The following is a 14,583-nucleotide window of genomic DNA, read 5'->3' on the forward strand; positions in this document are numbered from 1 at the left end:
TTGTGAATCTTTCAAGTGCTTCAGCGTAAACATCAAAGACTATAATGAAACTCAGTGGGATTCTGAGCTGTGCCTGCAGCGTGTCCTAGTCTAAAAAAAATCAGGGAGGGGGGGGTATTTAATGCTAAATAGTGCAAAGGCTTACATGGTCCGAAAGCAGGAAGGAACGCTAGGGGAAACAAATAACCAGAAGCCACAAGTAATACATATACAGCTAACTCAAGGAGCGGAAACACTATGAAGGCACACAAGTATGTTGGGCAACTCAACAAAGGACAAGGGAGAGAGAGAGAAAATAAATACAAAATGTGATGAGGCTGGGGAACACAATGTGAACAAATCAGGGATGACAGACTGAAACATGCAAACCTGTCACAGAGAAAACTAATGGAAAGAATAAGAAAACAACAACAACAGACTGTACAAAATAAGCTTAACGCAGAATATTCATGAAAATAACCGTAAACTGATAAACGAGGAACTAAAACTCACGATACTTAGAAATGTGGCAAACAAGAATAAACAATAATGATGAAGAGATTAAGATCAAAGTGAAAATAAGTTCGTCTTTACCTTTGGTAAAGCACTGCGGCCAAGATTGAGTTACAAGAAAGACTTTGACCATTTAGATCACACTGGAGTGCACAGATGTTCTTCTCACTATCTCGTTTTCTGCCGGAAAATCCCCCACAGTCTATGGTGTCAGTAAATGACCACAAATTAGCAGCAAGGCTCTGTGGCAGTGTTAACTCTGTTATTAGAGCAGTGTGTTAGATAAGCATGTGAAACCTCAGATACATGCCTTTCTTTAGAGACTTAAGAGCTAAAATCTAAAAACAAGATATAGCTCAGCTAGCTAGCTCAAGGTGAGGCTTCACTTTGACTTCACACTGCTTTTCTAAAGAATACACACCATTCATAGCTTAGACTCATTAGCAGGGCATATTTGGCCTATGGGATGCCCTTGAAATTCCTTTTATAGGTGTTTGTGTTTCATCTGTGGTGCTTTTAAGGCAGAAAGATGAATTATTTCTGGATGCTACTAACTGTTAATTGTCAGTGTTTTGTTAAACTGCTTTGATGACTTCCTTAACTACCCATGTTTATCTGTCCTCGATATGGTGGTTAAGCTCTGAAAGGTCATCTGATGATGAATGTTCCAGTTATCTTCTCTTGGTCTTGAAGAGGACGAAGAGGTGAGTTCATAAGCACGTTGGAAAGGATGCGGTTAGTCATTCATTTTGGCTGTAACGCCAACTGAGCAGGTAAAAATAAACTGTCAGCAACAGCGAAGCAGAAAATTACTGCTCTTGAAAGAATGCGGTATTGCAATTTGGAGCATTCTGGGAAATAGACAATGATTGCAAAAATTTCTGGCACAACTTCACCTACTTCCAAGGTGCATGGAGAGGATGAAAGAATTCACAATGCAGGAACTCCAGCAATACTTAAGGGAAGATGAACAACTTTAATAATTGACTAACGCGTTTCAGCTTGTTGCCTTCATCAGTGATTGTCTGGCACAGAAGAATATCTCATGCACTTTGGTCATATATTTAGTTCTAGAATGCATACATTTGATCAAAACTTGAGAGGATTGTGTCAGTTCACACAGTTTGTTTTAATGCTGATGCAAAGTCTTACATTTGTGACCTTGCGCTTTTTATGCATGATATGATAATATGCTAACTGCAGCAGTGTGTGCACAGTGGCGTCTGTGCACACAAAAAAAAAAACCAAACCCCAAAACCAAACCAAAAACAGCCCAGAAAATAAAATACTTGAAATATTAGAATATTGCAGTATGTAAATTACTTTTCAACAATAAACTAGTCCGAGGATTATACTTCAAGTACAAGCAACCACTGCTCAACAAGGTCCAGTGGGCACTGCAGTCTTCCCTTGTGTAGCTTATCTACACAAGGGAAGACTGCATTGACTACCACATGATGCTCATGAACGCCCTTCACAAGGAGGGTAAGCACAGTATATGGAAGACCAGGAAAGTCAGTCCATGAAATAAAGCTGTAAATCACTTTCTAATGACTTTATAATTACTTCTATGTTGATAAAATATTTGATATGTTACCAGAGAATACCACTACTAATCCATCAATAAATACTTTATTAAACAATTAAAAGCCTTGATTACATGATTCATCAATGCAGAATTTAAAAACAGAGTATGTATGGGTGTGTGTGTGTATGAGATAGATATATATATATATATATATCTAAAAAAAAAAAAAAAAAAGGCAAAATGTGATCTCCCTACTGTAGTTCATATCTTACTGCATTTCCTTTTTCCATTCACAGTAACATGTAATAAATAATTTAGCTTCTCCTTTAAGATCAATCTCCATACCCAAGTAAAACTTGATGTACTTCGGTCAGACAAATCAGACTTGCCTGACTTAACAAACAGGCATAGCTAACAAAGTGGCCAGTGATCGTTTCTCTAAGGGGCTAAAAGCCAGGTATAAATAAGGACCCACACAAATTACTGAATGTTTGAGCAGAAAGCGTAGCAGCTCCAAAAGACATGTTGTTACTGGCCGAAATAATACTCTGCAGAAAATTGAACAAATAATTTGGTCTGCTTGTGTCCATCTAGCCTGATTGATACTGAAGATAGGAAAGTATTAACACAGTTAATCTCTGTGACAAAGCAATACATTGCATCAATGCCTGGCTAGAGACAACATTTAGTCTGAGTAACTCATTATCAGTTTTAGTATTTTCATGAGATCTGAATAATAAATAAAAGAAATAGAAATCAAACATTTCCCACCATAGCACCATAGCAATGGTTGACCCAGAGGGATGTGAACGATAAAGTTCCTATAGAGTTGTTTTTTGGTAATGTGAAGCTAGAAAGCTGTTAAGATGAAAGTTACAGATTGAGCCTCTTGCACTGCCATATTAACATGGCTGTGATTCTTTGGGATGACGTCCACAGAAGTTCAAATGGGTTATCAGGCACTGATGACAACCAGTCCTACGTGGAGGTAAGAGTCTATTCTTCACTGTAGTGGGATGTTGCTTTTGGTAAAACACTGCTGCAGCTCTCTGCAACCGCAACAAAGTCAGTGTCTTTTACTGGTCCACTGCAGGTGGGCGAGGACTCATGCATTCAGTGTGCACAGCTCCTCTGGGTCTTGGTTCACTGGGGTGTGCTCTCTTCGCCTCCTGAGACAAAAAGGACAATCAGGATTGAAATGGATTAAAACCAGCCAACTGCAAAACAATGAGTATATAGAAAGACAATCCAAAAAAGTCATTTTGTTTTTACCTTTGATACAGTAAGACTATCCCTGCAGTACAAAGAGTCACCAGTAAAACAGTGATGACTGTTGCCGCTGTGGTTGTTGCAGCGTCTGCAAATGGGAGAGAAAATCCTTAATGTGCTCTGATTCAGTTTCTTCACTGAAAAGAGGTATAACATGACTGCATCTCATTAAATACAACAATTCCAAGTCTGCTTTGTGAGTTAAGTGTTTTCAAACAATCTCAGAGAATGTACCGTCCTAAACATCAATGAGGGAATCCACACTGCGAGTCTGCTCTGTGGCCTTCAGCATTTCTAAAACGTCTTGCTTCACAAACAGCGTTTAGCCTCAAGGGACTCCCTGCTTGTCCATCGAGAAGTTGCATCACTGACTTACAAATAATACACAGACACTCGCAGACCATTATGACCACCTGCTTCCTTTTGCTACCAAAGCAGTCCTTACTTTACTAGACTTCCTTTGGGTGTATCACAGTGGGGCCTGCGTGGATTAAAGTTTGATCCACACATCCCACAGATGCTTGATGTTCCTACTTGCTCACTAATATATGCCACATAACAAGTGCAATGATGAAGAGATAATCAGTGTTATTCACACCACCTGCTAGTGGTTCTAAAATATGTTATGGCTGATCAGTGTATTAAATGAGATCTCAGATAAGAAATAATAACGCCGTTGAAGCTTACCAATTTCAAGCGCAGAATGAGTGGCGTTCTTTATTGTGTCAGTCTGTCCTGTTGTCTCCATCACAGGTTCTGCTTTTCCAGTACAAAATAAAATTTATACAAATTAGTGCAATTGTAAAGGTAAAAAGACGTAATCAGTGTCATGCCTGAAAAGTTTCTTATGCATGTACATGCGGCTTTGTGAAATGCTGGGGGAAAAGCAGATATCAAAAGGTTATGCTTTATGTACCACTTAGTAAATTACCACAAGGTGGGGTAAGGTTGGGTGGCAGTGCTTGTGTTTTAATAAAAACACAAAACAAACACAAACAAACCCCATTGCATTTATGGCTTATATAACCTATGCTTTATTTCACAGGCTTATCAGCTGAAATCCAAACATACACATCCTTCTGTAACAGCTAACCAGTTCAATATATGTCTTGACTTTGATAACTCTTTGAAAGTCTGCTGACATTTCTCAAACAAACGATCCTTGGTTCATCACAATTGATTCTCCTGAGTTTCATTCTTTTGGTAATCTGCAGATTCAGGTGTGGACAGTTACTGCATCTGCCCAGCAGGGGGAGCTCCCAATGCAACAGTGTTTTTCCTTTAGAAAGCCTCACTTAACACTAGTATTTCTTCATACATTTTTAACAGAGTAAATGGTTACATGTAAATAGCTGTGTCACCATTTCAAAGTCAAATGATTTTTGTTGTCCTTTTTGTTTGGCTTTTTGCAAAGAGTCTTAGTACTTGAACAGCAATCGAACTATTAGCTCTCAGAAATTGTGTTTAATATGATAATTAACTAGTGTTACAGCATTTACGATAAAGAATAGTATAGGTCCCCTTTAAATAACTGCTTATATAAATACTGCAATGACAGCTGTCTGGACTCAATGGAAGAGACGGCACATTAGCAGCTTCAGCTGTTGTTTTGGTAATGATATCTGTACTGCTTTAAAAAACAAACAAACAAAAAAAACCAACCCACACACATTTATGTCAAAGTATGATTTTTTTTACTTTTTATGTTAATGAAGCCCTAGTTTTGAAACTTGAGCCTGTGATCACAAAAAATAAATAAATATTGAAATTCATTTAGATATCGTCTTTATATAGCCCAGAGAAGTTTCAAAGATGGCTTCAGAAGCCCAGACTTATTTCTCAAGCACTTTGATAATATCCTGTGAACCAGCATTAGCAAAAATATCATCCATTACATGATTTTATATGCTGAGGGCATCAGAGTCCTGCAGCCCAGGTATTGTACAATTCCCTTTTTAAAATCCAGTTTCAAGTGCAGAGAAAGGCTGATTCACCTCTGCCTAAGACTTTGACCTTGGTATTAAAACCTTAGATGGCACCTGCCCAGTTTCGGTTTCAGTTCCTCCTAAATTATTTTCATAAAACCTTTCCTTTGGAAGGACAGCAACTAGAGATGCACAATCTTTTTCTCCCCCGACCTGCTGTTTGCTTAGAGTTTAGTTACACGGCCTGCACCCATTTAACCAGTTACTCTTTCCAGTGTACAGCTCTCTTTCACCTGTCACCATTTGTGGTTAAGGTTCAACTGGAACTGCTTTTGAGGTTTGACCTGTATATAGCTGCTGTTTGTTATGAAACAGATCTGGGTTTCAGACTTTGTGTGCCGTGTCCTGGCTTTAGCATGACAGGGAAGGAAGACCCAGAGTTCTAAAGGCTAACAACCTTTTGAACAGCACTGTGCTATTCAACACCCAACCATAAAAACAAACGTGTGCTGTTGATGCTAATGATTGTGTATCACAACATTGTAGATTCTCTTAAAGATGTTGATGTAAAACCTCAAAAACTACTTCAGTTCCCTTTTCACATCATATTTACAGTACAGTCCATTAAGTGCCCATCCCTAGACGTCCCTTATGTCACTAATGTAGAAAGTAGTTTCTGCTACAAGACAATTTTTTTTAAATTTGAGATTTTAACCAATTCCTTGCATAGCTGCGAGTGCCTAAACCCATCTGCTTTCACCTATCCTTGGGCAAGATACTAACCCCAAATTGCTCTCCGATGCATCCATCGGAGTATGAGAGTGTGTGTGTGTGTGTGTTAGCTATAAAGCACTTAGAAAAAAAATGTGCTTGTGTGAACGCACAAGTTGTGTAAAGCGCATTGAGTGCTCAGATGAGTAGAAAAGCGCTATATAAGAACCAGTCCATTTACATAATCTGGACTTGGTGGCTTGGAACCTTCCTTCCCACTGTTACCAAAGTGCTGCTCATAGGGGGGTCATATGATTGTTGGGTTTTTCTCTGCATCTATGAAGCACCTTGAGGCGACTTATGTTGTGATTTGGCGCTATATAAATAAAATTGAATTGAACAGCTGATTTCTTTCTATAGGTGACCGAATTACTAAAAGTGGTTTCAAAGAAATTTGTCAACAGTTTCTATTGAAATTTTAGCAGCAATGTGGCAAGCGTAGCATTGAAGACGCCAGATTTTACCACATTTTTTTAACCACATTGACACTTTGAGTCAGACAGATTTCGTTAGCTTTCAGTAGTTCTAACGAAACATGTCCACACTGCATGGATTACTAAAGCGTCCAGTTTGTATCTTCAAGATCACACAACGTTTGTGTTTGATTACTGGCCTGTATTATTCATACTTACAAATTGAGGGTTTAGGCAGTGAAGACTACAGGATGTTTATATATGATGACGGTCCTATAAGTGTGCACAGTTTGACTCTCTCTCACACACACACACACACACACACACACCTCATTGTTATGACAACTTGGAATGAAATTCCTCGTGCCAGACCTTCCATGGACACTGGTGGTCTTGTAATATGATGTGTGGTGCACACTCCACAGAATTATTCATTCAACACAACGTTCCACCGCTGAGGGAAATCTCTAAGGTTGGATTACAAATTAATCTTTTTGAATTTCCTTCAGTCTTATAAAAAAAAAAAAACCCACTGAAGCAGTTAAAGAAAAGCACATGCCCTCAGAAGTCTTCTAATTAAGCACTGCAGGCACTGACAGGTTAGAATAATTGTGCAGTAAGTAAGTGTAATTTGAAGCCTATCCATTCTCTTCCACTTAGGCACAGAGGCAAACAACCATTCGCACACAGATTCACATATATGGGCAATTTAGAATGACCACACACACACACACACACACACTTCAAGAACCAGTACAGTTCCTTGGCGTAACCATCTTACTTTGACATCATGTGGTCACAGATAAAACAAAGCAGATTAGATTCTGAAGGGCTACTTCTGGCTCAGAAGCAGTTTGTTTTACATTCAACGTCTGGTGAGCCATTAGGTGCTAGAAAAGCATCTCATATCTGAACGGTCCCTTCTCATGTCCCTCTTGGTCTCAAGCAGAGCTGATTAAATGACAAAAATATATTTATATTGTAGAGGGTGCCCATTTTAGTGATAAAGGTGTCAAAAGGCTTGAAGGAGAGTACAGTGGGGAAAGACCAAATAAACCCCATAATTTAGTAGCTTGTAGAACCATCTTTAGCAGCAATAACTTGAAACAATCAGACTCGCATCCTTGAGGAGGAAGTTTGCCCCACTCTTCTTTACAATGTTGCTTTATTTCATTCGGGTTTGCAACCATTTGTTTATTCATAGTATTCTCAAGTTGTGCCACAGCCTTTCAGTCAGGCTGAGGTCTGGGTCATTGCAGACCTCAGCAGCTATGCCTGGGATCACTGCCCTGACTCCATGTGAACAGAGCTGTGAGACAAATGGCCTCATATTTGACTGTAGAATACTTTAGTATATAGTGGGGCTCATGGTCAACTAAATCACTAGGAAACAAGCCCAAATCATCACCTCTCTGCACCACCATGTTTGACAGCAAGTATGAGACAGAGCCACTGAACACAAGAGTCCCTATAAGCAGTCTGGTGGATGAGGTTAATCATGACTTTGGGCGCCAGTAGCAACATTTCACCTGGCACACTTGAAAGCAACAGCTCAGCAGAAGCTAACTGAGAAAGTACGTATGAATTTAAGTTCTTTACCGTGGGTGGTTGTCTGTGTACTGGTTCCTTGTTCAAGCACTGTGCTTGAATTCTGCATCATCTGGGCAGTAGAAGCTGTTGCTGAGAAGAAAAAACCCACCTCTATTAATACTATAAAAACCCTGACCACATCTCTCACTGCTAAGATTAGTTGTAGCACGAATTATCCCTCTGTTATGAAACATGCGTTTGTTCCATTATCCCAAACTAAAACCCCATAACTATCTTCAAGCATGCATGGAGTGTTATACTGCGTTTGATTTTACATTAGTTAGCTTCAACATGCCACGTATATTACAATAGCTGAAAAATACATGCAGGATTTAATGTTATCTATCAGTCCATTTTCTTCCACTGCCCCTGCAGGTTGCAGGGGCAGCAGCCCACGCAAAGAAGCCCAGACCTCCCTCTCCCCAGCCACCATTTAATATTAGTAAATGGCCTGTATTTATATAGCGCTTTTACTAGTCCCTAAGGACCCCAAAGCGCTTTACACAATCAGTCATCCACCCATTCACACACACATTCACACACTGGTGATGGCAGCATACATTGTAGCCACAGCCACCCTGGGGTGCACTGACAGAGGCGAGGCTGCCGGACACTGGCGCCACCGGGCCCTCTGACCACCACCAGTAGGCAACGGGTGAAGTGTCTTGCCCAAGGACAACGACCGAGACTGTCCAAGCTGGGGCTCGAACCGGCAACCTTCCAATTACAAGGCGAACTCCCAACTCTTGAGCCACAATCGCCCCTAGTAATGGAAATTAACATTTTGTTAAACAAAATGTTAAGAGGAGCTGGAGTTGTATTTGTTGCTCCCAGATGAATTTTCCTCACTCATTCATGACTATCACTTAGTCATGAATGACTAAACAAGTTACCTATGACTAACCACATTTTTTGGAAAGCTTGAGTTAAATTTCACTAAACACACCTGGGCATGATTACGGTCATATCTGTTAAAGAAATCACTCAAGCAGATCCTGTCTGACAAAGTGAAGTAGATGTCAAAAAGCAACACATCATGCCAACCCTAAAGAAACCATCATGGAGTGGTGAGCCTACCAAAATTACCCCCAAGAGCCCACTGGCTGCTCATCCAGGAGACAAAACTACAAAAAGCCCCAACATTTACAAAAAAAAAAAAAGAATAAGAAAATGCAGGCCACACTTGCCTCAGTTAATGTAAGTGTTCATGATTCAGTACCAACAAGTAAAAAACTAAAAAAAACAAAATAAAAAAAAAACTTTACGTTTTTTTTGTTTGAGTAAATAGTCAATGGACTGATGAGACAAAGGGTTGAGGTTTGGATTTCATTACATCTGGAATACAGCTAACAAAGCACTTCATGAAAAGAACATCATACCAACAGTCATATGGTAGTGCAATGATCCCTGTCTACTTTGCTTCTTCAGAATTTGAACAACTTGCCATAATTGACTGAAACAATTATTCTCTCAGTCAGAAACTCCTGTAGGAGAATGTCCAGGAAATTCATGCCATGAAGCTCAAGTGCACTCTGACAATGATTTAAGAAATCATTAAGAAAAAAAAAAAAAAAACAAAAACAAAAAAAACCAAACAAAAAAACCCCAACAACAACAACAACCAAAAAACAAAACTGGCTTTCCAGGCTTAAGTTTGTCTAACACTTAGATTTGTGTGATGATCTGAAACATGCAAGCATGACAAATATGCAAATAACAAATAAGGGGAGGGGTGGGGGTTCACAGCCACAGATGTACACAGCAGAAATGTAAACTGCCCCACTGATCATTTACAGTTAATCTGAGCATGACAACTGCTGTGAAATGAATGACTCATAGGAGCTGGGGCATTTTTACTTTACTGTTAGTAAGGGCCCAAACCAAGTCCCATAATTTGCAAAAGTTAGTTCTTGAAGCGGTGATTATGATATCAAGATTGTCTGGTTGCTTAGCTGAGCTGTGTTGAACTATAATGATTAAAGGAACTAACCATGGGAACACTACCAGAAGTTTCTGTTACTGGATACATTTTGATTTGACAAGAACAGATGCGCTTCATTTCCATGATGCTAAAAATCATAAATAAAGAAATAAAACTAAATTTCTTGATGTCATTCAAAGCAGATTTGCTACAGATCAAATCTTTTTGTGTTGCTGTAGGACTTGAGGTTTCACTACAGTAAACCATTTCCTTTAATAGTAGCTGCACTGCAACACCTCCTGGATTACTTTGAGAGTCATTTCACCCAAATTACCCAGTTCAAATGTCGTCTTTTAGGACCATTTGCTCACTGTACACTTAAATAGCCCATGTTACATCTACTAGTTTGAACATTCCAACCTGTAACACTGCAATATATCAATAAGAATAATAACTTAACCCTCTCAGGCTCAAATTTAACTTTTTGTTGCTAATGCACAACCAAGTCCTGCAGTGGTACTTCTGAGTTATATTTTAAAAAAAAAAAAAAAAAAAAAAAAAAAAAAAAAAAAAAAACACAAAAAAAACCCACAACCCTCAGAAAATATGTATGTGGGGTAATCAGGTTGTTAGTTTTTAACTGTTGCAAATCGGCAATGCCTGCCTCGAGACGGTTAAACTAAAAGGAAATTCATGTGTCTTAGTTCATCTGCCATTTGTATGAGAATTAAGAAGCCTGATGGCTGCAGGTACTGGGGTTTGTTTTTGTTCCATAAGAAGGTGTAAAAAATGGGTGATAAAAGTAAAATGAGTAATATATACACAGACACTATACATGGCTCTAATATTAGTATTACTGTCACACCGTTGAGACATTTAGTTTCCTTTTAGTTTATTAGTAGTGGTTATAGGTCACGGTTTTTGATCGTCACAATCATGCAAATAGAGAACTTACTGATAGCGGAAGTACTGACGGAGTAAGAGGAAATATCAGTGTGACTCTCTGCAAAACCAAACCATCATTAAGCACACATGTCAGCAAAGTATGGCAAACACCATTTTCCTTAGACAGACGCTTACCTGTTGTTGTTGTACTTGTTGCTTTTGGTGGTTGTGTTGTGGTTATCCTTGGGTCAGCTGAAACATGACAAAGAAATACAAGAGATGCATTTAAAAAAAAAAAAAAAAATTAAAGTGGGAAAGCTTAAAAGAAAAAAAAGAAAGAAAGAAAGTACTGTATGGATCAGAGATCTATTATAGATTATAAATCTATTATCACCGCATTCTGGCTGAAAGTATTATAGACTTGACTAAGATCCAACTATTCCCCATGTCCAGGGTGTTCTACAGGTAGACAGTCAAATCCCTTTTACTTTGCATTAAAGTTCTTCACTTCACTGCATTCCCATGATGCACTGCTCTGCACATCTGTCTGTCACAAATCAACCCGATACTGGTCTCCATCTGTTCCACTTTGCCTGCATTTTCTTCTCCTCTCTTGCGCAATGTTCGTTGTTTTGGATGGTTGACAATAGACATTTAAAAAGGCATCTACATTCCCTCTTTGCATACTCAGCTTTCCAACAATCTCCCTCTCATTTACATACATGTACCGTGTCTTGGTTCTATTGACTTTCCTTCCTTTACTTCTCCAGGCTCTCTTAAACCTGCTTCCTGCTCCCACTAAAGATCGCGATGTGAACATTCTAGTCCACACAGACTCATGTCTGACCTCACTCGTCATTATCATAGCAAACAAGAAGCACCCAAGAGCTGGTCCCTGATGTAACCCCATCTCGACAATGACCTCATTTGTTGCTGCATCACCCTCAGATTTTTCCTCTGCTACTTCTGACTTCCTCATGAAGCACCAACCTTATGCTTTCACTAGATTAGAGACAGTACAACTTCTTTTTACTTTTTATATACTTCTCCATCAGCACTCTCCAAGAAAACAGTGTATCTATAGTGCTCTTTCTACAAAGCCTTGTGGGACGACAGCAGGAAACGTGGACAGCTAATGAGGCTAAGAGTGGTACACATTGTGAGTATAATCAGCAAGAAGGCAACTAGGAAAGTCAAAACAAATACAAAGCACAAGAGACAGAGTAAAAACTGGAAATGACAAAGACTCAGCCATGCATACTTGCAGAAGGATGACCATGAGACAAAACTGGAGAAACAGAATAAAGAACCAAAGGCAAAAATAGAGACTGAAAAGCATCAGATACTCATCTCCACATGCATGATAAACAGAATTTAAAAAAAAAAAAATCAAACCCATAAAACATAAGTCTGGGTACAAGACCCAGGGCAAGTGACATTTTATCCCCACTATAACTGCACATCACTGCCATTCTTGTAAAAATAGATATCAGCACCAGTGCACTTCTTCATTCCTTAAGCATTGTCTAATTGTGTTACACAGTGTCTCAAAAAGTCCACTGCACTCACTTCCTCCTTACTAATCCTCTGGATCCCCTAAATTACTAAATGTCCTTCCCCTGCTCTCCCTTTCTCATGTCCTTCTTTCATGGAACCTTAAAAGTGCTCCTTCCATCCAATGTTTTGAGTCTATAGACAATCTTTCATCAAATCTGTTTCCTAGCAGGTGAATAAATGTTTGTGGTGTGTAGAAACAGGTGCATGCGAAATATTCACTCATTTCCTTTTACAGTAGATAATGTCACCTTTGCGCCAAGCTAGAGTCTAAAAAGGAAACTGCTCAGTTATCAGCTGTGACAACACAAAAACAAACCACATGTGGGTGGCTTTCCACTGCACCCGAAAAGGAACCATTGCATTCTCTTATCTCTTGTAAATTTCAGACTTCCAGCCAGACACCTGACGTCAACAGTTCTAGTATGACTCTACATTTGATAAATCGGAAGGGAGGGCGTGCCAGTGTACTACAGAGCGTGGGATGGTTTAGTCGGCTGGTTTGAACCGAACCATCTTGACACACGGGGCTGTCAGTACTGTTGAGGTTTTATCAGTAAACAGAGGCTAGTGTGACTTTTATTCAGCCAGAGACAGACAAAGACTAAATAATCCACCGATAATCAGACATCCTTCGGTTGTGCCACAGATACCAGGCACCAGCCTATGCTCTGTATTAATATTTTAAGTTCCTCCAGGGAACGCATGTAGGGGCTGGCCTTCTATAAACCCTCTCCACCCATTCATCCAAGAGCAGACTTTCAGGGTTACCTAGCAATTCAGTCATCCCCTGGGGTAATGACTGAACATAACAGCTCCCATTTTTCAAAGTGATAATGGTAATGGATTCATGTTATGATAATACCAGTACTACTACTTCTGAGCACTCAAAATTCAGACTGTCAGCACTATTAGCAACCATTAGCTGTAATCCAAGAATCTAGAGTTATAACAAATATGGGTTCATGGATACTGGATTTGTAATCCTCCCCCCCAAGGCCAAATCTAATGTGAATACTTGAAAGTTAACCAAGTGGAACTTTTTAAACTAAAAGGGAAAAAGAAAAGCAACAAGCCGCAGTACCGCTGTTTCCAAATGACCTCAGCTTGGAACTTCAAGAGAAGAGAAGCCTCTTTGAACCATTCAGCTGTGTTTGGGACCTCGTAACAATGTACCGGTTTACATGTGTGTGGATAGAGAGATGTTTTCATCTTTGGTGTTAAGAAATGTACCAGCAAATAATACTTACGTATACACACCAGCGATGGTTTGCTCCACTGTGCTCCAGGATTTATGCATTTGATTAAAGTTGAGGTTCCCGCTTTTCTCAGGTAACCATCCATACATTTGTAGCGAAAACGGTCATCTATTTTGAAGCAGCCTTGTTGTGGGAGGTTTGTTAAATTCAACTTTGGAATTTCTGGACATGGACAGATGTTATCTGTAAAAATAATAAAGATAATTTTTTTAAAATAAAACCATACGATTAAAAATAAATAACCAGTATTTTTTTTGGCGAATGGTGTACGTAAGTTCCATAATTCTAACTTCTAGCAATGTACTAATGGTAACCTGATGTCGTCAATAAAAACTTTTACACCATCACATACACATCAGGTCAACCCCGCTTCTAAGTCAAAAATTTAGCAGGATTCATAACGATACACACTTGCGACTTTCAGCATTTAGGTTTCACTATGAAGATTTACGATACGGAGACGGCGAGAAACAATGATTTACCAAAAATAAACAAAACACAAATCAAGCCGCAGGTATGTCTTCAATAAGCAATTATCCCCCTCCGACATATCTCACCGTAAAACGCTGACGTGTGCGAGTTTATGCCTTCTATTTGAACGACTTGTCTTTGAAGGTGATCAAATTTAATCACTGATTAAATAAGCGATAAACTATAAACAAAACAAATTGCGGCATGCGCAGTTTAAAGCACTTTCTGGAGCGTACTCGGTCGAGTTGAAATTTGTTTGCACTTACCGCTGCTGGATAATTGAGACCAACATACTATCATAACGCAGACGGGGAAAGCCAGTGAAACCAGAGCCATCGGACACCTCGGTAGTGACTTAAAACATGTTCACTAAATAAAACCAGGCCGGTAAAGACCATCGTCGCTGTCGCCGCGGTATTTCTTTTCGTTCACACTTTCGCTTTATATCATGACACTCCCCTTGTGCTGTGTGTGATCCGCCCATTTTAACAACAGGGCATATTTC

The 14,583-nt window shown here is 39.3% G+C and overlaps 1 protein-coding gene across 8 annotated transcripts; it reads right to left on the minus strand.

The window, feature by feature from the left end:
- Window positions 1-1,445: 1,445 nt before the first annotated feature.
- Window positions 1,446-14,550, minus strand: il15ra (interleukin 15 receptor subunit alpha). Of its 8 annotated transcripts, none has more exons than XM_082510083.1 (8): window positions 14,345-14,550; window positions 13,599-13,790; window positions 10,990-11,046; window positions 10,865-10,912; window positions 7,998-8,078; window positions 3,977-4,048; window positions 3,293-3,377; window positions 1,446-3,189 (listed from the first exon to the last, which is right to left on the minus strand). In XM_082510083.1, exons 1-8 carry the CDS (start codon window positions 14,412-14,414, stop codon window positions 3,126-3,128), a joined length of 669 nt encoding a protein of 222 aa, XP_082366209.1. In that variant the 5' UTR covers window positions 14,415-14,550; the 3' UTR covers window positions 1,446-3,125. The 8 variants fall into 8 exon arrangements, with proteins under 8 accessions (XP_082366209.1, XP_082366210.1, XP_082366211.1 ...); XM_082510084.1 differs by having other exon boundaries at window positions 3,977-4,045; window positions 14,345-14,549; XM_082510085.1 differs by lacking the exon at window positions 10,865-10,912 and having other exon boundaries at window positions 14,345-14,549.
- Window positions 14,551-14,583: the final 33 nt, after the last annotated feature.

The sequence above is a fragment of the Aulonocara stuartgranti genome, assembly GCF_965226115.1.
Source record: "Aulonocara stuartgranti genome assembly, chromosome: 17".
Classification (NCBI taxonomy): domain Eukaryota; kingdom Metazoa; phylum Chordata; class Actinopteri; order Cichliformes; family Cichlidae; genus Aulonocara; species Aulonocara stuartgranti.

What these genes read in the sequence shown, in the direction of transcription:
- il15ra (XM_082510083.1), bottom strand. Translation starts at nt 14,414, where the DNA reads ATGGCTCTGGTTTCACTGGCTTTCCCCGTCTGCGTTATGATAGTATGT. An exon ending in GTCTCAATTATCCAGCAGCG is followed by an intron (nt 13,791 to 14,344) that starts GTAAGTGCAAAC and finishes TTATTTTTACAG; the next exon opens with ATAACATCTGTCCATGTCCA. An exon ending in ACCATCGCTGGTGTGTATAC is followed by an intron (nt 11,047 to 13,598) that starts GTAAGTATTATT and finishes GTCATGTTTCAG; the next exon opens with CTGACCCAAGGATAACCACA.